This window comes from Nyctereutes procyonoides, unplaced genomic scaffold (assembly GCF_905146905.1).
Source record: "Nyctereutes procyonoides isolate TBG_1078 unplaced genomic scaffold, NYPRO_anot_genome, whole genome shotgun sequence".
In the NCBI taxonomy this organism is placed as follows: Eukaryota; Metazoa; Chordata; class Mammalia; order Carnivora; family Canidae; genus Nyctereutes; species Nyctereutes procyonoides.
In genome coordinates, this window is record NW_026575037.1 from 9153377 (window position 1) to 9176035 (window position 22659).

At 41.6% G+C, this 22659-nt stretch overlaps 1 protein-coding gene across 2 annotated transcripts in view; it reads left to right on the forward strand.

Annotated features, from left to right (window-relative positions):
• Window positions 1-21883: 21883 nt before the first annotated feature.
• Window positions 21884-22659, forward strand: part of EDEM3 (ER degradation enhancing alpha-mannosidase like protein 3) — a 72135-nt gene continuing 71359 nt past the window's right edge. For both annotated transcript variants that reach the window (XM_055319331.1, XM_055319333.1), the window contains exon 1: window positions 21884-22264. In XM_055319331.1, coding sequence (XP_055175306.1) covers window positions 22104-22264 — 161 coding nt within the window. In that variant the 5' untranslated portion in view covers window positions 21884-22103. The remainder of the gene's footprint in view (window positions 22265-22659) is intronic.

Here is a 22659-nt window from a genome sequence, read left to right on the forward strand (position 1 = left end):
CATGAACACAAAACATTTAAATGCATCTACACGAACAAGACAACCTCATAATTACTCTTTAAAATTTAGTAAGCCCATTAAAATGGGAGAGACACTCCTTTAAATATTTTTCCACTCCTAGTTATGTAATAGTTACCATGGAAGTTGTAATTTCATCCCACTTATTAAAACCCTTTATAAATTATATACAGCTGGCATCAAAATCTATTTGGGAAAAATGTTAGTTCAGAATTAACAGGGTTATAGTAAAATCCTTAAAAATAGGGATTATGCCTTAAATGTTATACTTACTTCTTACTAATTAAACTACTGCTAAGACATAAGTGATGAAGTTAATTGTGAAACTGTAAAATTCATTTTCTTCTCCTCTGTTATTTCCCTTGACCCCATCCTTAGAACTTTAGCTTAGATTTGTTTCACAGTACTTTTGTCTCTGTATATAAATATGAGTATATATATATATATATGAAGAAATTTATTATTTTTTTTATTTTTTAGTAATCCCTACACCCAACATGAGGCTTGAACTCATGACCCAGAGATCAAGAGTCACATGCACTTCTGACTGAGCCAATCAGGTGCCCCAATATGTTACAAAAGTCTAATCTTCCTCTCTCAGTCAATGCTTTTTGGAGGCAAGTAACAAAGCCCTACTCAAACTAGCTTAGGCAAAAAGAGGAGAGTATAATGTCATATAAGTATCCCCTGGAAATCAATGAACCCAAAATTCATCGGGGGATCATTGCTCCATCTTTCTGTATCTCTGAGGCCACTTGGTCTCCCATTTTTGCTTCTCTTGGTACATATACGTGCATTTTCATCAATTTGCTATACAGCCTTCTTTACTTTTCTGTACACAGCAAGGACAGTCACTATCTCATAGCCCTGAGTTTACTTATCCCTCATTTCTAGGAACCAGCAAAGACCCCCTGGTCCAAACAGCAGAGCCAGGTGGTGAGGTCACAGAGCACACATCTGGCCAGAGTTTTCTAAATTTATTTGAACATAGAGCATTAGCCACCCACACTGTCTGGCTTTGGAGGAGGAAATTGTGGGGTACACCTGTTCACATCCTTTAAAATAATTCCTCAAGATATGAGTTTGGGGTGTTCTGACTGTTTTGATTTACAGTTTTTATTTTAGGGGTAGGCAAACAGACCCAAGGAGACAAAAGAACTTTCTTAAATTACCAAAAATTAAATTAAATTACCAAAATATGATTCAGTCCAACCTGGATACCAAGGAAAAGTATAATGGATACCTGAGCCAGAAGTAAAGAATGAGAGTTGACTAGTTCCTTCTGAAGATTTTATGTATTTATTCATGAGAGACACAGAGAGAGAGAGGTAGAGACATAGGCAGAAGGAGAAGCAGCCTCCCTGTGGAGAGCCTGATGTGGGACTCGATCTCAGGACCGCGGGATCACGACCTGAGCCAAAGGCAGAGCCACTCAACCACTGAGCCACCCAGGTGCCCCTAAATTAAGGCTTTTTATCACAAGCAAGGCTGTAGTGATTTCCCAAGGCTGTCATAACAGGTTGAGACACACTTGGAGGCTTAAAGCAACAGAAATGTATTTGCTCACAGTTCTGGATGGTATCCACAAGGCCATGCTCCCTTGGAAATCTCTGGGGGCAAATCCTTCCTTGCCTCTTCCAGCTTCTGGTGGCTCCAGGTGTTTTGGGGCTTGTGTCTGCCTAATTCTAGTCTGCTTCAGTCTTCCCATGGCTTTCTCCTCTTATGTCTTCTCTTCTGTTTCTTCTTTTTTTTTTTTTTTTTTTAAAGATTTTATTTATTTATTCATTAGAGACACACACAGAGAGAGAAGCAGAGACACAGGCTCCATGCAGGGGAACCCAACGTGGGACTCGATCCCAGGTCTCCAGGATCACACCCTGGACTGAAGGCAGTGCCAAACCACCAAGCCACCGGGGCTGCCCTCTTCTGTTTCTTATAAGAACACTTGTCATTGACTTTAGGCCCACCCAGATAATCTCACTTGAGACCCATAATTCTATCTGAAAAGCCCTTTATCCAACCAAATATGATCACACTCAAAGTTTGCAGGAGTGAAAACGTAGGCATATCTTTTAGGGGCCACCATTCAAATCACTATAAAGGCCTCATAAGGTATCATAATGCACTTAAAAAGATCAAGAGAGGGGATCCCTGGGTGGCGCAGCAGTTTGGAGCCTGCCTTTGGCCCAGGGCGTGATCCTGGAGACCCGGGATCGAATCCCACGTAGGGCTCCCGATGCATGGAGCCTGCTTCTCCCTCTGCCTGTATCTCTGCCTCTCTCTCTCTCTCTCTCTGTGACTATCATAAATAAATTTAAAAAAATTAAAAAAAAAGATCAAGAGGACACTCTCTCATCTCTCTCTGTGCGACTATCATAAATAAAAATAAATTTTAAAAAAAAGATCAAGAGGACACAAGAGGAAAGGGAGAAAAGGTAATGATTTGGGATTTTTCTTTTTGAAATTGTAGAATACAGAATTGAGAAAGAAAATGTATCAGAATTTCAAGAGTATTCAGTATGCTATTTTCCAGGTTACAAAATTTATATCCTAGATATTCATCTAACCTTTGGGCCATGTGATAGGCCATACCTATCATATGAGTGTGGTGGTATTTTTTGTTTGTAAAAAAAAATTCCCTGGCAAAGAATTGTTTGATAGCACATGATAATTCACATCATATACATTTTGATCCGTTATCATAGAAATCATCCTTTGAAAGGCTTCAACAAATTTCCCCTGGTGCTTCTCAATTCTTTGGCATTTAAATGACTCTTTTTGGAAGAACCTATTGTGTTTCGGAAATACCAGTGTTAAACTAAAAAGGATGCTTGAGTGCAGACCAACTTTTTTTTTTTTTAAGATTTTATTTATTCATGAGAGACACAGAGAGAGAGAGAGAGAGAGGCAGAGACACAGGCAGAGGGAGGAGCAGGCTCTATGCAGGGAGGTGGATGCGGGACTCCATCCTGGACTCCCGATCACACTCTAAGCCAAAGGAAGATGCTCAACCCCTGAGCCACCCAGGTATCTCACAGGCCAACTTTTTTAGAGGTCAGTTTATTAGTGAATATTTTCATCTTATAGTGACTCTTGCTTTTATCCATATAGTTGGATTTGCAGAGTTTTGGAGAACGAATATTCTGAAAAAAGTTTCTATTGGGACACCTGGGTTTGGCTCAAGTCGTGATCCCGGGGTCCTAGGATCGAGTCGTGCTTCCGGGTCCCTGCATGGAGCCTGCTTCTCCCTCTAACTATGTCTCTGCCTCTTTCTGTGTGTCTCTCAAAAATAAATTAAAAAAAAAAAAAAGCTTCTATTGACAAACGAAAAATGTGTCAAACAAGGAAGAGGAAGAGGAATTGTTCTGTTTGCTCTGGGGAGGAACAGACTTGAGCTGGGGTAGATAAGACAGCATGATAGCTGCACAGTTCCTTACACAGTAACCTGGCAATTTTTAAGTTAAGTTAAATGGTAAGACTCATATGGCAAGAAGCATGAGATCTATTTTAATGATGCTAAAGGAAAATGTCTTAGAAGTTGAAAGTACAGAGAACCAAGTCTCTTACCACTGTAAAGGGTTTCTGATAGAATTGTCCATGAATGAAAAAAGTAATTATGCAGAGTAGTAAGATATCCATCATCAGAAATTTTTCATCCTGGGGCACCTGGGTGGTTCAGTGGTTGAGCATCTGCCTTAGGCTCATGTTGTGATCCCAGGGTTCTGGGATTGAGCCCTGCATTGGGCTCCCCACAGGAAGCCTGCTTCTCCCTCTGCCTATGTCTCTGTCTCTCTCTGTGTGTCTTTCATCAATCAATAAATAAAATCTTCAAAAAAAATAAAAAAGAAAGAAAGAAAATCTTTCAACGTGACATCAATGACTCTGGGTACACCATCAGTATCCTTGCATTGATTTGGGGTATAAGAGAGTATAGGGTGGAAAAGCTGTTGGTTTAATGGTTTAACACTTTGTAAATTTTAGATCCGGACAATGTGCCATAAAGTAGGTCAATTCAAGCCTGGAAAAAGGGATCCTTTCTCTTATGCAGCTTCTAAATCAGCACCATCCAACAGAAGAATGATACAAGTCAGAATGTAATTAAAATTTCTAGTAGTCACAATAAAAAAGTGAAGCCCGGTGAAATTAGTGTTCGTACTATATTTTAACACACTATATCTAAAAATATTGTCACTTAAACATTAACAAATGTTAAAAATAATCAGTTATTCTACATGATTTTTTCATAATAAGTCTTTGAAATCCAGTATATATTTACACTTATGAACTAACCACATTTCAGGTGCTCAATAGACATATGTGGCTAGTAGCTATCATATTGAACAGCACAGTTTTAGAATATGTCATAAATAAAAGTACAAATCAGATTTCTTGGAGTTAAGAAAAAGAACCTACTTCATTAATGCATAAAAATGGTCTCGAAAATCCAGGTTCCCTGGCCTTCTGGAGGAATGGAAGTGACAGGAAAACACTTTTGTTTAACTGGTATATATTCTCACTTCCCTTGGTGACCTCTCTTATAATTTTCCTGCTTTGTCACCAAAACCTAACATTAAGTAAATTAAATAACTTTGCAAAGCATTAAATTTTCTTACGAACTTCTAACAGTCTCCACCTCTCAAAAAAAAAAAAACAGTAAATAACAATCCTCCAATACTTTTATGTTAATCTTATTATATTTCATACTTTTATTCCAGGAACAACTGCAATTACTTATAGGATAGTCCCCCTTATCAGAGGTTTCACCTTTTACAGTTTCTTTTCTTTTTTTTTTTTTGTATATTTTTTTATTGAAGTTCGATTTGCCAACATATAGTATAACACCCAGTGCTCATCCCGTCAAGTGCCCCCCTCAGTGCCCGTCACCCAGTCACCCCATCCCCCCGCCCACCTCCCCTTCCACTACCCCCTCCTTTTACAGTTTCAATCACCTGTGGTCAACCACTATCCAAAGCAGTTGATCCTCCTTCTGTCGTGTGGTCAGAAGGTCACCAATAGCCTAACACTATGTCACAATGCCTGAGTCATTCACCTCACTTTATCTCATCATCTAGACATTCTATCCTTTCATATCACAAAAAGAACAGTGAATACACTACAATCACTACAATAAGATATTTTAAGAAAGAGAGGGAGACTACGTACATGTAACTTTTATTATAGTATATTGTTATAGTTGTTCTATTATTACTATTGTTATAAATCTCTTACTGTGCCTAATCTATAAATTAAACTTTATCACAGGTGTGTGTGCATAGAAAAAACAGTATATATAGGGTTTGATCCTATCCAGGTTTTCAGGCATCTACTGGGGATGTTGGAACATATCCCCCACGGATAATAGGGGACTACTGTAGTAAAGCTTTTACTGTTTACTAGTTGTGTCTTATCACTCTGGGATTTACATACTCTCAAGGGAAGCAGTCTTGCAATATTTCCAGTAACACAGTATCTCTGTGCATCTTACACAGAGGAGAAAAGAAAAGGAAAATCATAAAGACAATCTGGGCTACCTCCATAACTATAAAATTTCCCCAAAGCTTGGTCAAAATAATGATGTTTGTAAACACTTCTCCATGGAGATTTTGTTATATATTTATAGCATTTAGGAACTTGATAAGCTATATGCAAAGCAAAATTAAAAGTAAAGTGGAACAGATTGTTCAGTTAACCCATTTTAGGAATCAATAGACATTTCAAAAACTCATATTTGTATCTTCAGTGTAAGTATGATCATGACTGTAAAAACACCAAAACAAGAGTTTGGCAAAGACGGCCAAGTACCTCCCAATATTTATTATTCTCTTCTCCTCTCTAGTTGTACAATCTCCTGAGTTTAAGCTGGGCAAATGGTTGCCCAGTTAGAGGAAAAAACAACAACAACAACAACAAAAACAAACCTCAGCCTTTCTTGTAGCTAGGTGTGACCAATTGATTAATTCTGTTCCAATGAGATGTGAGCATAAGTGATATAGGCACCTTCCTGGTCACGTTGTTTATAAAGGAAACTGCTCCTCCTCCTCTTCTCTCTCCTTCAGGCCAGCTGGAAGGTTTATGTGATGCTGGTGAACCAGCTTCTACCATAAAGAAGCCTACTGGGGAATGGAATAGCAACCTGTTCCTGGATGACGTCATGGAGTAGAATTGCCCATCCACGATGAATCCCCCATCTGCTTCTGAATGTTATCTGGAAAAGAAACAACTTTCTATCTTGTATAAATCATTGTTGGTGGGATCTCTTTCTTGCAGGACCTTGGCTTATACCCTAACTCATAAAAGGGTTCAACATCATCATCATTATCATTTGTACTATGTTCAAAACTTTTGTTTATTACTTTTAACCATCTTTATATATGAGAATATCTCCTTTTTAAAAAAATATTTTATTTATTCATGAAAGACAGAGAGAGAGGCAGAGACACAGGCAGAAAGAGCAGAAGCAGGCTCCATGCAGGAAGCCCAACGTGGGACTTGATCCCAGGTCTCCGAGATCACACCCTGAGCCAAAGGCAGACACTCAACCGCTGAGCCACCCAGGTGTCCCTGAGAATATCTCCTTAAAAGACACAGGGGCTTATTGTTGTTGTTTGTTTGTTTGTTTTTGTTTGTTTTAACCTAGAAAAAAGGCTCTATCTTCCTTGGGAAGATTGTTAGTATTAACTGATACAATATGGTATTTATGAAATTTTCATAAACTTAAGAGGTTTGCAAGTCAAAAGTCATTATGTTAATTTTAAATTACTAATCCATAATTGTGGAGGGTTAATGATATTTCTGCAAACATTTTAGCCAGCTAATGTGGCTCACCTCCCAGGGTGACATAATCCAGTCAACATATACATGCTTCCAGAGTAATTGTTTTTCTGGGCACTGTAAGATAGCAGTAGGAGAGATACTGAAGTATATAGAGACATAGATCTATTCAATTACTCCTTGGAAGTGGCTGCTTACCTTACTCATGTATAAAGCTGGCTCTAGTTATTTGGGAGTCTGATTCAGTTCATCACTTAAAAGAAACGTTATAAAATGACCTAATAAAGTGCCACTGTCTAATTGCAATAAGGGTTTCATTTGTTGATGTAAAAGCAAACCTAATTAATCTGTCATTGGCATAGCATTTGATTAATTTTACTCCACTCTCAAATTATTTAATGGATATAATTTTTTCTGTAAACATTGCTGAATATCCACTGCAACAGAATCCACCTTAAGGAAATTTGCAAGTAAGATAAGGACCTTTCAGTCCTTATGTCATTTAACCTTTCTGCAAACTCCTTCCTTCAAACTCTCTTATTCTGACTTTAGTGACTCATCCCTGGTTTGCTTTTAAACTTTTTGGCTTTCTTTCTTTGCTGCTCTTCTTCCACTTCTTATTTTGGAGATCCTCGGTATTCCTTCCTGAACCATCTCTTTTCACCTATCATTCTTAACCTTTCTGGAGTCATGAACCTTTTGGAGATTGTGCTGAAATACATTCTAGGGAGAGAATGTTGTTGCATATAATTTTAGGATTATATGGACATACTGAAACAACTGGTAGACCCTCAAAGGGTCCTTACCTCTGAGATTAAGAACAACTTTTCCATGGCTTTAACTTCCACCCATGGTGCTTGATGATTCTTTTATATTTAGCCTGAATGTCTTTCTCTCTCTCTCCCCCCCCCTCCCAAACTCCAGACCTACATCGAGTTGCTTATTATATTCCTCACCTGAATGTCAAATAGGTACCTTCAACTCAAACTCATAATATCCCAACTGAACTCATCATTATTCCCCTTCTCCTCAACTGTCCTTCATCTTATGGTTTCCATTTTGGTGACTGGCACCACATCCATGAAATTGCTCAAATTTTAAAGAAATAAAATCACTGGGTAGCCCAGGTGGCTCAGCAGTTTAGCGCCGCCTTCAGCCCACGGTGTGACACTGGGGAGCTGGGACCCAGTCCCACATCGGGCTCCCTTCGAAGAGTCTGCTTCTCCCTCTGCCTGTGTCTCTGCCTCTCTTTCTCTCTGTGTCTCTCATGAATAAATAAATAAAATCTTAAAAAAAAAAAGAAATAAAAGCATCAATCCAGATTACTACTTCTGAAAAATTTGTTGAATGGCTAATTTAATGAATGAATAGAAGGATAGATCAAATATGATGAAGACAACAGAAAATACTATTGCGAATGATATAATAGAGCTATGGTCAAATGTGCACCTAAGGGCTAAGGCCGGTTTAATTAAGTAGTCTTCAAACAAATTAATATGTATTTATTAAGTACTTATTAGTACAAAACACTGTTGTAGGCACTGATTTGATTAAGAGTTAGACTTTAACAATATTTTCAGGGAAATGAGGAACATGATTTGTCAGAAAAAAGCAGTCATAGTATTTTAAGTGGGATAAATTTTTACTGAAGTTCAATTAATCTTACTTCATAACCAAGAAATGCTAAATTATTAATAGCTTGTCTAATTCTTTCTAACTAATAATAGCTCTCTAACTCTTCTGTAATTAATAATAGCTGCTCTTTGTTATGCCTTCAAAGATTTCAATATAGTTTATACACAGGAGCTATTATAATGAATACTCAAGAAGATGGGACATTCTTTGAAGTTTCAGGGCATTAAATTTGGCAGCTTTCCCTCCCCAAATTCCCATAGCTCTTTATTTGCCTTTCTCTGATGGCACTTAATTTCTCCTTCATTTTATGATTTGTGTGTGTATCTTACCTTTTTTTTTTTGTATCTTACCTTTTATCAAAGAGATTTTTTTCCTCCCACAGACTCTGTGTGTACTTAATTTTGTGTCTTACATCTGGAAGAACAGTAAATATTGAGTCAATGAATGTTTTTTAATATTAAAAAAACCCCCTAATTTAAAGTTAACATCAGGGGCCTCTGGGTGACTCAGTCAGTTAAGCATACAACTCTTTTTTTTTTCTAAGATTTTATTTATTTATTCATGAGAGACATAGAGAGAGAGAGAGAGAAAGGCAGAGACACAGGCAGAGGGAGAAGCAGGCTCCATGCAGGGAGCCCAATGTGGGACTTGATCCTGGGACTCCAGGATCACGCCTGAAGACGGCACTAAACCGCTTAGCCACCCAGGCTGCCCAGCATCCAACTCTTGATTTCAGCTCAGGTCCTGATCTCAGGGTTGTGAGATTGAACCCTGTGTTGGGCTCCACACTGGGCATGGAGCCTGCTTGGGATTCTCTCTCTTCCTTTCCCTCTGCTGGTAGCCCTGCTCATGCTCTCTGTCTCTTAAAAAATAAAAAATAAAAACTAAGTAAAATAAATAAAGGTAACATCAAATAAGTCCTATGAATCAAGTAAATTTTGTTGCAAGTGATGTTAAGAAGTTTGTGATATTTTCCAATATGAGAGCAGCATACTGAACATTTAAGTAAGTTACAGATTTTTTTTTAGTACTTTAAGGCAGCCAGAAACATGCTAACCCATCTTTTTTTAAAAAAGATTTTATTTATTTTTTTGAGAGAGAGTACAAACAGGGGGTGGGGGAGGGCAGAGGGAGAGGGAGAAGCAGACACTCCACTGAGTAGGGAGTCTTACACGGGATACAACCCCAGGACCCTGGAACATGATTTGAGCAGAAGGCAGATGATTGAGCCACTCAAGCTCCCCCATGCTAACCCGTCTTAGAAAGTAATTTATGGGGCAAGGTATTATTAACTTGTTGAACTCAGCCTCCAGGGCTAGACCATGTGGGTTCAGACCTGGCCTTGCCATTCAATGGCTAAGAGGCTGAGGACCCCTTGGTGCTCACTTTCCATCTCTGGAAAATGAGGATTTTAATGGGATTTATTTCACAGAATTTTTTTTTTTTTAGATTTTATTTATTTACTCATGAGAGACACAGAGAGAGGCAGAGACATAGGCAGAGGGAGAAGCAGGCTCCTTGTGAGGAGCCTGATGTGGGACTCAATCCCAGGACCCCAGGATAATTCCCTGAGCCAAAGGCAGACGCTCAACCATTGAGCCACCTAGGTGCCTCTATTTCCCAGAATTTTTAAAAGGTTAAAAAATAATGTTTATATAAAGCATGCAGAATGGTGTTAGAGCTCATTAGAACTGGCTATTTTCTTACAATCCTAACAAGAAGAAAGGGGGGCCATGATCATCTATTGAATTAGGAAAGAATGGGATTTTCTTCTTTGAAAAATGCGATATAGACATCTCCTATTTCCCCAGATCAAAACATTCTCATGAAAAAAAACAAAAACAAAAACAAAACATTCTCATGACTCCTACCTTGTCCACGACACCACAAATGTCTAGGAGGTACTTTCAAATTGTAGATAAGAATTGAAACCCATTTTACTATAAACCAAATAAGGGTAAGTTTCACACAAATTGTATTTTATCCTTTTTAGTGTTCGCTACTCAAAGATTTATTTGCCTTCCTAGGCTAAGGCAACAGGTTTTACCATGTGATTGTCTCCTTCTCTCATCCTCCCCACCCTGTCCCCAGCAAAAAAACTTTCTAAAACTTAAATAAAGAGACTGGATCTAACCAAACCTAAAGCAAAATGCAAAGATTAATCAGAAAATTCCAGGTTGTCTGGGGGACTTTTGGCCTCCTCAAATGTTCTCACTCTGCCATTGTTGCCAGTTCTTGCTGAGAACTTTTTGGGGCAAGGTATTATTAACTTGTTGAACTCAGCCTCCAGGGCCAGACCGTGTGGGTTCAGACCTGGCTTTGCCATTCAATGGCTAAGAGGCTGAGGACCCCTTGGTGCTCACTTTCCCTCTCTGGAAAATGAGGATCTTAATGGGATTTATTTCCCAGAATTTTTTTTAAAATATTTTATTTATTAATCTAAGAAAATAGGCCTCGGGCAATGTCAGAGGTGAGAAGAGAGTGCGGCTGTAGCTCAAGCTTGGTGCAGAAGCTCCAAAGAAGAGTAAATTTCAGAGAGGGTGCCATGTAAAACATCGGAAAGCCAAGGCAGTCAGAGGATGATGAGTTGAAGAGGGCTTCCTGTGCCTCACACAAGAGCACTTCTTCATACCAGAGGCCTGCTCACTCCTGGGTCACGTGGCTGGCTATGTGTTTCCACCGTGGTGAACCTTCATACAAGAGAAGGTCAGCATTCCTCAACCCATACGCATGCACAGGCAGCTGTCCTTATCATTTTAGGGAAAGGTCATGGCAGTGATAAGGAATTTGGGTTTTGCCTGAAAAAGGAATGCCCTTTGAGTAAATTCTCAGTTCATCTTAGAGAAGTGCTTTTCAGTTCCCGCAACTGACTGGTAAATTTAACTCTACACCTAAGGTGTGATTTTTATATTATACTCAAAGTGGTAAGATTTGGGGGTAAAAATTGTTTATCCCCTTGGTGTTCCAGAGTAAGTGTGGGAACAAGACACAACCGACAGACACCAAAGTTAGGCAATATGAATGTTCTTTGGCAAACAGGGTTGGAAATGTAGCTTAAGTTCAATATTGGTCTTATTCTTCTTCCTATGATTTTCATTGCATTCTATAATTGATGACTTCAGTCTATCCAATTTCTTGGTGTCTCACTATTACATTTTTCTTAGTAAAGGAGGAGACTTGTATTTCCTGTTAGCAGGACTTTCTTTTCTTGAATTTGTGCCATCTAATTATTCTGGTTTTTCTTCCTTTTATTCAAAATAGTGTGGTGGGGCAAGAAGAAGCCAGGCCAGAACTTGCTCTTGTGTGTTCATAAATCTGTTAGAATCTGACAGAGGTCAGGAATGAGGTCTTTGGACTTTGGAGGTGATGTAATGTAGTTTGGGTGAACATATACTGTTTAAATTGGGACATTTTTGGAAATGAAAGGAGGCACTACTCAGATAAGACAATAAGACAGTGTAAATCAAGACTATCACAGGCAAAACCAGAATTTATGGTCATCCTAGTATGGTAGAAATGATCTGGACTTCTATCCAAATCTTGACTGTACCATTTTCTTGCTATAACTTGTGCAAAGTGATACAAACTCTCTGAACTTCATTTTCTACATCTGTAAAAGAAGGATAAAAATTCTCATATGTTGAGAGTGGGGGAGATGCCTGACATATTGTATATCCTTTGTAAATATTATCATGATGGTGTCTGCTATGTATACCCTAAAACCCTTCAATGTAGACAGTATAATATTATAAATGAATTAGTTGGGATCCCCGGATGGCTCAGTGGTTTAGCACCTGCCTTTGGCCCAGGGCACGATCCTGGAGACCCGGGATCGAGTCCCACGTCGCGCTCCCAGCATGGAACCTGCTTCTCCCTCTACCTGTGTCTCTGCCTCTCTCTTTCTCTCTATCATGAATAAATAAATAAATCTTAAAAAAAATTTAAAAAAATGAATTAGTTTAAGTTACCCTACTGGTGCAGTCAGTTGCCCCAGTCAGAAATTCCCACTCCAGGCTGGCAGTTTAGTGGTCTCATCAGAATGTAGGTACTACAGGCACATCATTGGATATTATCTGAATTCAGGCCAAAGATCATTTTATTTAATATAACAAATGTCAAAAATGAATTTTCTTTGTTGGAATTAGTGGTTTGTTAGTCATAATAATGGACATTAGCAATAGGCTCTCATTGATAGAATTTCTAATGATTTCTAAGATGTATGGACTGGCTAACATATTTTAGAAGTACTCCCATGCTTGCAGAACAAGTTGTTGAGGGTATTCCTGAGTGGCTCAGTGGTTTAGCACCTGCCTTCAGCCCAGAGTGTGATCCTGGAGTCCCAGGATCGAGTCCCACATCGGGCTCCCTGCATGGAGCCTGCTTCTCCCTCTGCCTATTCTCTGCCTCTCTCTCTCTCTCTCTCTCTCTCTCTGTGTCTCTCATGAATAAATAATAAATAAAATCTTTTAAAAAAACCAAGTTATTGAGAAGCTGGACCAGGGACACCTGGGTGGCTCAGTGGTTGAGCGTCTGCCTTTGGATCAGGTCATGACCCTGGGGTCCTGGGATCAAGTCCTACATCAGGCTCCTGGCAGGGAGCCTGCTCCTCATTCTGAGTATGTCTCTGCCTCTCCCTATCTATCTCATGAATAAATAAATAAAGTCTTAAAAAAAAAAAAAGAAACTGGACCTTTAGGGATGGTGTGTAGGATGGAGGATTTCCAGTTATCTGATGTCGGAAGGGTGACAGAGTCCTGGCTCTGGAATATTGTTCCTTTGCCTCTAGTGAACCTTTCATGCAAGGTCACGATTACAGTTGCTAAATGGAAAGAGACCAGGCACTTCATCAAACTCACAGAACAGGTGCTATGTGTTACCTGTTTCTGCCTGCTAACAAATGTTTGTTTAATAAATGTCTGTATGTATGACAGAAATTGGCCTGAAATTTAGTTTAATAATAAAAACTGGTTATGAGGTTGTTGAAGAATAGTTCATTTTCATCCCAATTCCTATGTTGGCTGTTATTACTATCCAGCAAAAAAATAAGGCAGTCATTTTGCATGATTCAAACATTTTCAAGTTATTTCTCTGGTTTTAACCACTACTGTGATTCTACATCTGGAGCTTCTGCCCACCTCCGTTGGCCATCTGGAATGAAAAAAAAAACAAAGAAACCAAATTTTAGAGAAATTGACTTGCATGGAATAGAAAATGGCAGATCCAGGTGTAGAGCTCAAATCATGTGATTTGAAGTTCAGTGCTCAGCAGTGGGTACAAAGCAAGTGTGTGTGTGTGTGTGTGTGTGTGTGTGTGTGTATGCACATACATGCCAGTGCCAGATGAAGAGGAAGAGCAGAAAGGAAAGTGAGGCGATATGAGGTGACATAGAGGAAAAGCAGAAAAAAACATTAAACAATACTGTGGGTGCTCTGACAACCGAAAGAAGGTGCTAAAATTAAGTGCAAAACCCCAGAGAAGGGTTGGGAAGACTCTGAAGTTAGTATTTAAGAGCTGGTTCTTTAAAAAAATTTTTTTTTAATTTATTAGGGAGAGAGAGAGAGCACATACGTGCCAGCACAAGTGGGGGGAAGGGTGGGAAGGGGTGGAGAGGAGGGACAAAAGGAGAAGTAGGCTCCCCACTGAGCATGGAGCCCACTTTGGGAATGGGTCCTAGGACCTGAGATCATGACCTGAGCAGAAGCCAGACGCTTAACCAACTGAGTCACCCGGGCGCCCCAAGAGCTAATTCTATAAATAAAAATAATAAGGTCTATTAAGTATTAGCAGTGGACTAACAATAGTACATTTCCATGCACAATGTAGATGTGCTTGCCTCATTGCCTGGTTGCCATGAAAAATGTCAAGAGGGTGTGCTATCTAAAACCACATCTCTCAAAATTTTAAGTAAAATCATGTGTACTGGAGATTGTATGGTGATTTTAAAATACCAAAAGGAAATTGATCTACAAAGAAACTAAGAACTATTTATTCTATTTTTCATCCATGATACATTTTCCCTCCTCTTGGCTTATCACCTAAAATACTAAACACTCTACTTGTAAAAAAAGAAAAACAAAAACAACAAAAAAAAGCACAAGAATCTTTCAAAACATTTGGAGAAGATTGAAATAAAGTACTGTTTTCATACAACTTTAAGCTGGAGAGGAAAGCCAGGAAGTAGCTAATTTTCAATATTTAAGAACTGTCAACATTTATTTCAATGGAAAGCACATCTCTGAGGTTAGCGAATGATGAGGTTTGACAAATATGTATCACTCTGTCTGAGGATTATGGGATAGGAGGAAGAAAGCCTGAAAAGACAGTAGTAGGTGTGTATAAATTTTCTACATGTATATCTATATATGCAAATGGAGTTTCTAGAAAGTAAGAATGCCAGATTTGAAAATGAGTAAAATCAGCATAGCTATAGCAAATAGCTAATTTTTAATTCTTGAGTGTCAGAATACTGAGATGCTTTTTGACCTATTCAACTGGGCATCTTTCACTTTGATCCTCAATTTCATATTAATTAAATCAGTGTGTGCAATTGAGTATCTTTTAAACCCCATGGAGATTGGAGGTAAAATGCACCTTTCTGAAAACAAAGTAAAAAACAGAGCAAAGTCACACAAAACACTGAAAAGATTTCTGACAAGTTGATTCCACCTCTGTAAATTCAAATGGCTTACAAATGAGGTCACTTTTAATTTTAAGAGGGGAGAAAAGTGCCTTGCGTTTGTATGTATGTTTACTCTAAAGCATGAACAAAGCTCTATAGCTTATGCAAGGTTTCCATGGCAGAAACTAGGCATGAATTCAAAAGTCCCTTGAGTCCCAGGTCTAGGGGAGCTATGTTTTTGGACGGGGAGCCTGCAGTAGCAGGATGTAGTCCACAAGCCAGGGAAGTGGACAAGATTCAGGGCTAAGTAGAATCATGGTCCTGTGGTCTGCGGAGCAGCTGCCACCTACCCCTGAATCCAATGCTCTCAACAATGGCGACTTTTGCTTTCTACTCCACAATGACCAGAATACCAAAAGCTACTATTTATTGAGCTCTTTCAAACTGTGCCAAATATCTTACACACATTATCTCACCACCTTCGCAATGCCCCTGGAGGAAAGTTTTACAACAATTAAACCATTCAATCCTTTTTTTTTTTTTAAAGATTTTATTTATTTATATGAGAGAGAGAGCACGCAAGAGAGAATGGCAGAGAGAGAGAAGCAGAAGCAGGATCCGCACTGAGCATGGAGCCTAAGGCAGGGCTGGATCCTAGAATTGTGACCTGAGCCAAAGGCAGATGCTTAACCACTTAACCAACTGAGCCACCCAGGTGTCCCAACCATTTCATCTTCTTTTTTTTTTAAGATTTATTATTTATTTATTTATTTATTTATTTATTTATTTATTTATTTATTATAGACGGGGGGGGGGGGAGAGAGAGAGAGGCAGAGACACAGGCAGAGGGAGAAGCAGGCTCCATACCGGGAGCCCGAGGTAGGACTCGATCCCGGGACTCCAGGATCGCGCCCTGGGCCAAAGGCAGGCGCTAAACCACTGAGCCACCCAGGGATCCCCCAGCATTTCATCTTCTAAAAAATTCTGGGAGGCAGGTACTTTTCTCATTCTCATTTCACAAATGAGGAAAGTAAGGCACAACAAAATCCAGCAATTTGCTTAAGGTAACATGGCAAGAAAGTAGCAGAGATGGCTCAGAGCCACTGTTCTTGGCCACCATGTTAGGTCAGCAGCGTTCAAATGTGAAATGGTACAGCCTTAAATCTCTGTGACCAGACTAAAATACAAAGTAGAGACTGTGTTGGTGATGCAAGAGTGGGGATTTAGGAGAGAGGCCAAGGACAAGATGCGCTTGCTTGGAGAAAGTCGTGTAACTTGGCTTTGTTTCTGGTACATGGAAGCAAATGGAAAATGGCGACAGAATGAGACACCCACCACAGAGTGAGCTGAACATTAAATGTGATGTAGGAGCAAAATCTCTTGTCTAAGAGAGCTGGTGCAGGTGTCATGGACAGAAGTGAGAGAATAATCTGAAGCTGAAGTGATTTTTAAGATCTTGAGTCACGACTGAGAGGTGGAAAAAGCCCCGGGGACATCTTTAGCAGAAGCGAATTGTCTGTATTTCCCATTCTCTTTCTTGGAATTTGGGTACATCAGACAGCCAAGCCTGAAGCCAGCTCACAACATTCACTCTGTTCTTCATGAAATTGCCTTTCAATGGCCCTAAAGTCCCTACGTGTGAATGTAGAGTATGTACTGTCTGCATTTAATATTTGTAAGATCGGTTTCTCAAGAAGTGTTCTGTGAATTCCACCCACTATCAAATAGTAGGAAAAGCAATTTGATGAATGATGGAATCACTACTGTCAAATCCCACACTTGAGTTTTAAGAGGAATTAGATCTGTTGTATTAAAGAATTCAAGTCATTTAGGGGCAACTGCTCCTGTATGGTCAGTGTCACACAGCTGCCTGCAGCCTCCTGAGACTATTTCCCAGCTGTAATATTGAAGTGGAGACCCTCCCTTGTGTTTGTGATGTTATGTGATGTTATGATTCTAACCAGGGCTCCTACCACTCCCTAAGTCCTAGTCCATCCAGGGAAGAAAGTAAAGAGAACACCAGGTGAGCATACATATTTACATAAGCTACAAGGTTGTACAAACAAACTCTTAACTGGTGAAAGGGCATTTTACACATGGCTCTTCTTTCTAACCATTTCTTTTGACAACTTTTTCTCTATTTTGTTGATTCAAGTGCAATGAACACAGTGTCACATTAGTTTCAGGTACACATTTTAATGATTCAACAATTCCATACATTACTCCATGCTCATTGAGATAAGTATGCTCTTAGCCCCTTTTACCTATTTTATCCATCCCTCCACCTACTCTCCCTGTGGTAACCACCAGTTTGTTCTTTATATTTCAGAATCTGTTTTTTTGGGGATCCCTGGGTGGCTCAGCGGTTTGGCGCCTGCCTTCGGCCCAAGGGTGTGATCCTGGAGTCCTGGGATTGAGTCCCACATCAGGCTCCCTGCATGGAGCCTGCTTCTCCCTCTGCCTGTGTCTCTGCCTCCCTCTCTCTGTGTCTCTCATGAATAAATAAATACAATCTTTAAAAAAAAAAAAAGAATCTGTTTTTTGGTGTCTTTTTTTCTTTGTTTTGTTTCTTAAATTTCACAAGTCAAATCATATGGTATTTGTCTTTCTCTGACTCCTTTCATTTAGCATTATACCCTCTGGTTCCATCCATGTTGTTGCAAATGGCAGGATTTCATTCTTTTTATGACTGAGCAATATTCCATTATATACATATTTGTTATTTCTTATCCTTTTAGGGTCTAGCCATTCTGACAGGTATAAGGTGATATCTCATTGTGGCTTTGGTTTGCATTTCCCTGACGATTAGTGATGTGGAGCACCTCTTCCTTTACCTGTTGGCCATCTGTATGTCATTTTTGGGAAAATGTCTATTCATGTCCTCTGCTCATTTTTAAATGGATTATTTGGTGTTGAATTGTAGAAGTTCTTTACATAGTTTGGGTGTTAACCCCTTATCAGATACATCAGTTACAAATGTTTCTCCCACTCACTGGATTGTCTTTTGTTTTGCTGCTGGCCTCCTTTGCTGTGCAAAAGCTTTTTATTTTGGTGTAGTGATTTCTTACCATCTTTAATGGGCTTTTTACACATCTGAAATCTTTTCCATATTGTTTAAAAGTCCTCTCCTTCTCTTTATTGCTTTCCACCAGTGTTTTTCCCCTTGTATAACACACCAAGGTTTTTCTTAATTCCTATAACCTTTTTTATCACTAAGCGAATAGGTTCTAAAATAACATATATAGGTTTTAAAATAATGAATGTAAATTTTTCCTACTGTTCATAACTGGCCAATTAGCTAAGAATTTGATTATTTCCATCATGGAGTTAAAATGGAATCTCTTTTGAAATGCACTTTATGAATATATTTTTCTTTCACTTCCGTGGGTTCCATCTTACATAATGATAAGTTGCAATGCTTTTTAGGTCACACATGCTTTTCTCCTTACAGTTTTGCAGAGATTAGTGACAAATGAACTCAACTATTGGCTAGAAATTGAATTTCAGTAAAGGAGGAAAAAAATGCTTATTATTTAGCCAGTCAACAAAAATATGTTTTGTGTTCTCATCAGATGTTTTTTAAATGTAGTGTTAACTTGAAAACAAATAAATAATCTAAAGTAGGGGACAGAAAATGCTAAACATTAAAAGCCAGACCTCCTTCTTGAGAACATTGTTTAATAATAGTTACTAGTCTATTTTTGACTTCTTATAAAGCCTTGGAACACCAGGAAGATAAAGGAAACTGAGTTACTGCCAAAAATCCACTACAAATAATTGACTTGACTATATTTCAATAAAACTGAAGGTCATTGGCTATTTTTCTTTTTTTAGATTTATTATTAGAGAGATAAAACAGAGAGTGCCTGAGTAGGGGAAGGGGTTAAGGGAGAGGGACAAGCTGACCCTGCTGAATGAGAAGCCCCATGTGGGGCCACTGGAGGGAGGGTGGTCACCCAAGGTAGACCTACCTATGCCGCCTGACCAGAGCCAACAAGGGCTCCCCATGTGACTTGATCCCAGGACCCTAAGATCATGACCTCAGCTAAAGTCAGGCACTTAACCAACTGAGCCACCCAGTTGCCCCTGCTTTTCTATTTTATTTGTTCCTAGTTTTCAAATACTGAATAGTTGGTATTGACTTTTAGCTTGTCATCTTCTCTATGCTAGAGCCAAGAACAATTCACAGGTATTATTTATTTAGCTAACTTCATCCGTAAAGCTGCCAAAGAGGATCCAGGATGGAACAGATATAGGGTTGCAAGTCCATAAAAAGAATAAAATTAAATGCTGTACAGAAATGACCTTATGTGTTTTCACAGCCTCTATATAAGTAGATAAAAGGACCAAATTAGTCCTCATTTTGTAGATAAGGAAAATGAAGGAATAAGGAAACAAGTATATTCAACATTTATTAAGCATCTAAAACAGGAGAGGCACAGTGCTGAATTTTGGAATATACATGTAATTAAGCTGAAGTGTATACCCTCCAAGCAGTCATAATCTAGTGGACATGGCTGGCTGAAAAACACAATCATAAACAGAATACAATGAAAGAACAGAGGAGGGAATGACTTCTAGTGGCTGTAAGGTTTTGAAAGGATTCTGTGGAGCTGGAATCTGAGCAATGATTTAATGGGTAGAGTGTTCTACAGACAAAGATGGTGGGATAGCAGACATAAGAGCAAAGGCATAGAAAGGTACAACTCGTCGATTTGTTAGTTATTGCATGAATCTGAAGGCAGGGCAGGGGTAGACAGGAGATGACATGTTTAGAGGGTCTGTAGATGTCCTTAATGCCAACTCTGGTAGCAATGTGGTGTAAGGTAGGGTGGCAGGGAGATAATTAGGAGACAATTGCAATGGTTCAGGAAAGAGGTAATAAGGCTTCAACTGAGAAGTAGGAGTGACAGCAGGTAGTGATGGCAGAAGTAAAATCTATATAATTTGGCAACTGAGTAGGCATGGACCATGAAGGAGGAGGAGTTGAAGATGATTCCTACGCATTAATTTGAACCAGAAAACAGGGACGCCTTGGTGGCTCAGCAGTTGGGCATCTGCCTTCAGGTCAGGGTGTGATCCCGGAGAGCGGAGATCGAGTCCCACATCGGGCTCCCTGCATGGAGTCTGCTTCTGCCTCTGCCCGTGTCTCTGCCTCTCTCTCTCTCTGTGTCTCTCATGAATAAATAAAATCTTAAAAAAAAAAAAAAAGAACCAGTGAACATATTACATTTGAGCTACCTTTGGCCAGAGAAGGGAATTTCTATTGGGAAGGGAGAAAGTGGGACTAGAGATCAGGACAGATATGGATTTAGACATCAACCACAGGCACATGGTGGCTGAATCCGTATGAGTGGAAGAAATCACCCAAGAATAGTGTACAAAGAGAAGAGAAAAGACAACAAGAAAAACCTTAAAATGCAGGGAACACCAACGTTTTAAGAAAGTGTAGAGAGGGGGAGTGAAGGAAGAGTCATTGGTGTCACATGAACGGTCTTGTCTGAGACAAAGCAGATGATGCAAGGTGATAAAAATCAAGGAAGAAGAGTTTCCAGAAATAGAGCTGAATGATGCTGAAGGGATCAGTAGGCGACTTCCTGTGGTCACAGAGATCACATCCGCACCCAGAGATCACCTACCTACTGAATTATCACACACACACACACACACAAAATGGGTTTTGTTTTTTTCAAGAGGAAACCTTACTCTTCATTTTACCAATAATTAATGTGGGACTCAGTAATCAAAATCAATTGCAAGTTCCAATTTCCTTTATTAAGTTTTCTTTGCAACTCCTTCTACTCTCCTTACGTTGGACTTTTAAGAGAAGTCTTACGTGTCCTTTTTTTTTTTTTTTTAAATTTACTTATTCATGAGATACACAGAGAGGCAGAGACACAGGCAGAGGGAGAAGCAGGCTCCATGCAGGGAGCCCGATGTGAGACTCGATCCCGAGACTCCAGGCTCACGCCCTGGGCCGAAGGCAGGCGCCAAACCGCTGAGCCACCCAGGGATCCCCGTACGTGTCCTCTTTAATCCTTGTGGATGCGGCTACGTGCAGGGATTCCTGAGTCAGAGAGGCTGGCTGGCTGGACATCTAACCCAGCAGGGTGACGAGGACTTGCTACCTAACCTCTTCAGCCTCGGTTTCCTCATTTGCAACGGGAACGGCGGTCCTTGACTTCTTAAGAGTCGAGAAGCGTGCATGAGATGAACGCAAGTAAAACTCTCAGCACATTGCGTCAAAGGTCAAAGGCATTTTTGCCGTTACCGTTTTTTGCAATCTCCCCGAGGGTAGAAAACTATCCCAACGCTAGTCCCTAAGGCGTGTGGCACGGAGCTGGGCACGTGTGAGCCCTCGGAGAAGCGTCAGGGCGGGAGGAGGGACGCACAGCGGTTGACAGGCTCCCCGGGACGCTGCAGCTGACAGCCCCGGAGGAAGGACCGGCTGCAAGGCGCCGCGGGAAGCGGGATCCCAGGCACCGCCCCGGCCCCTCGGAGGACCACACGTCCCAGGGTGCAGCGCGTCCCCCCCCGGGTGGAAATTCAGCCCGGCGGGGTCGGATTGCCCGCCCGCCGGGGGGGGGGGTAGCAGTGCACGCTGGGACTTGTAGTCTTCGGGTCGCAAGCTCGCGGGTCGGAGGAGGGCCGAAGCCGGAGGCCCCGCCCCAGTCCCGCCTTTTGTCCACGTCTCCCTTGTCCCCGCCAATGCCCTCTCCTTCCCCCGGAGCCTGCCCCTCTCCCGTCACGTCCCCATTGGTCTTGAGCCTCCGGGCCTCGGGCCCTACCCGGAAGTAGCGTTGGGGGAGGCGGTTTCCTAGACTACGACACCGGAAAGCTGGGGGAGGTGCTCCGGGCCGCCGAGGGCGGAGGGCGGTGGCAGCGCTGGCGCTGGGGACCGAGGGCTCGGTGGTTTCGGGAAGCAGATCGGCGACGGCTGCCGCTCGCGTAGCTCCGCATCCCGCCCTCGGCACGGCTCGCAGCCCCCTCGCCACCGGCGTCCGGCGATGTGTGCCCCCGGCCGGGCGTAGCCGCTGCGCGTGCGCGCAACCGCGGGGCCATGAGCGAAGCCGGCGGCGGCCGGGGCTGTGGGTCCTCGGTCCCCCAGCGAGCGCCATGGAGCCTGGTGGCGGCGGCGGCCGCGCTCTGCCTGGTGGCGGCCACGTCCGTGTGGACGGCGGGGGCCGCGCCCATGAGTAGGGAGGAGAGACAGAAGCTTGGGTAAGGGTGCCGGGCGGCCGGGGGTGGGTTTCCTCGGGAGGCGGACGGCGGGCGAGGTGCCTGTCAGCGCGACCCGGGCGCGCGGCGGCTCCCGTGCCCCGGCGATCGGACCCTGGCGGGGGGGCGGGGGCCGGGAGGGGGGGCCGGCGCCGCAGGGCCACCTCGAGGGGCCGCCGGGATGTCCCTGGGCCGCCGGCGACGTGTGCCGGCTGTCCGCGCCGCTGCCGCGCCAGTGGCCCGCGAAGGGGGCTCCGGCCCGTGCGGCTCCGTGCCGGGGTCCCGCGCCCGCCTTCAGCCGGAGACGCGGCCCGAGCTCGCGCACAGGCGAGCTCCCCGCTGGGCAGCCGTCGGCGAGGTCTCGCAGCAGTTAAGGAAATGCGCTTTGCACCTGTTAC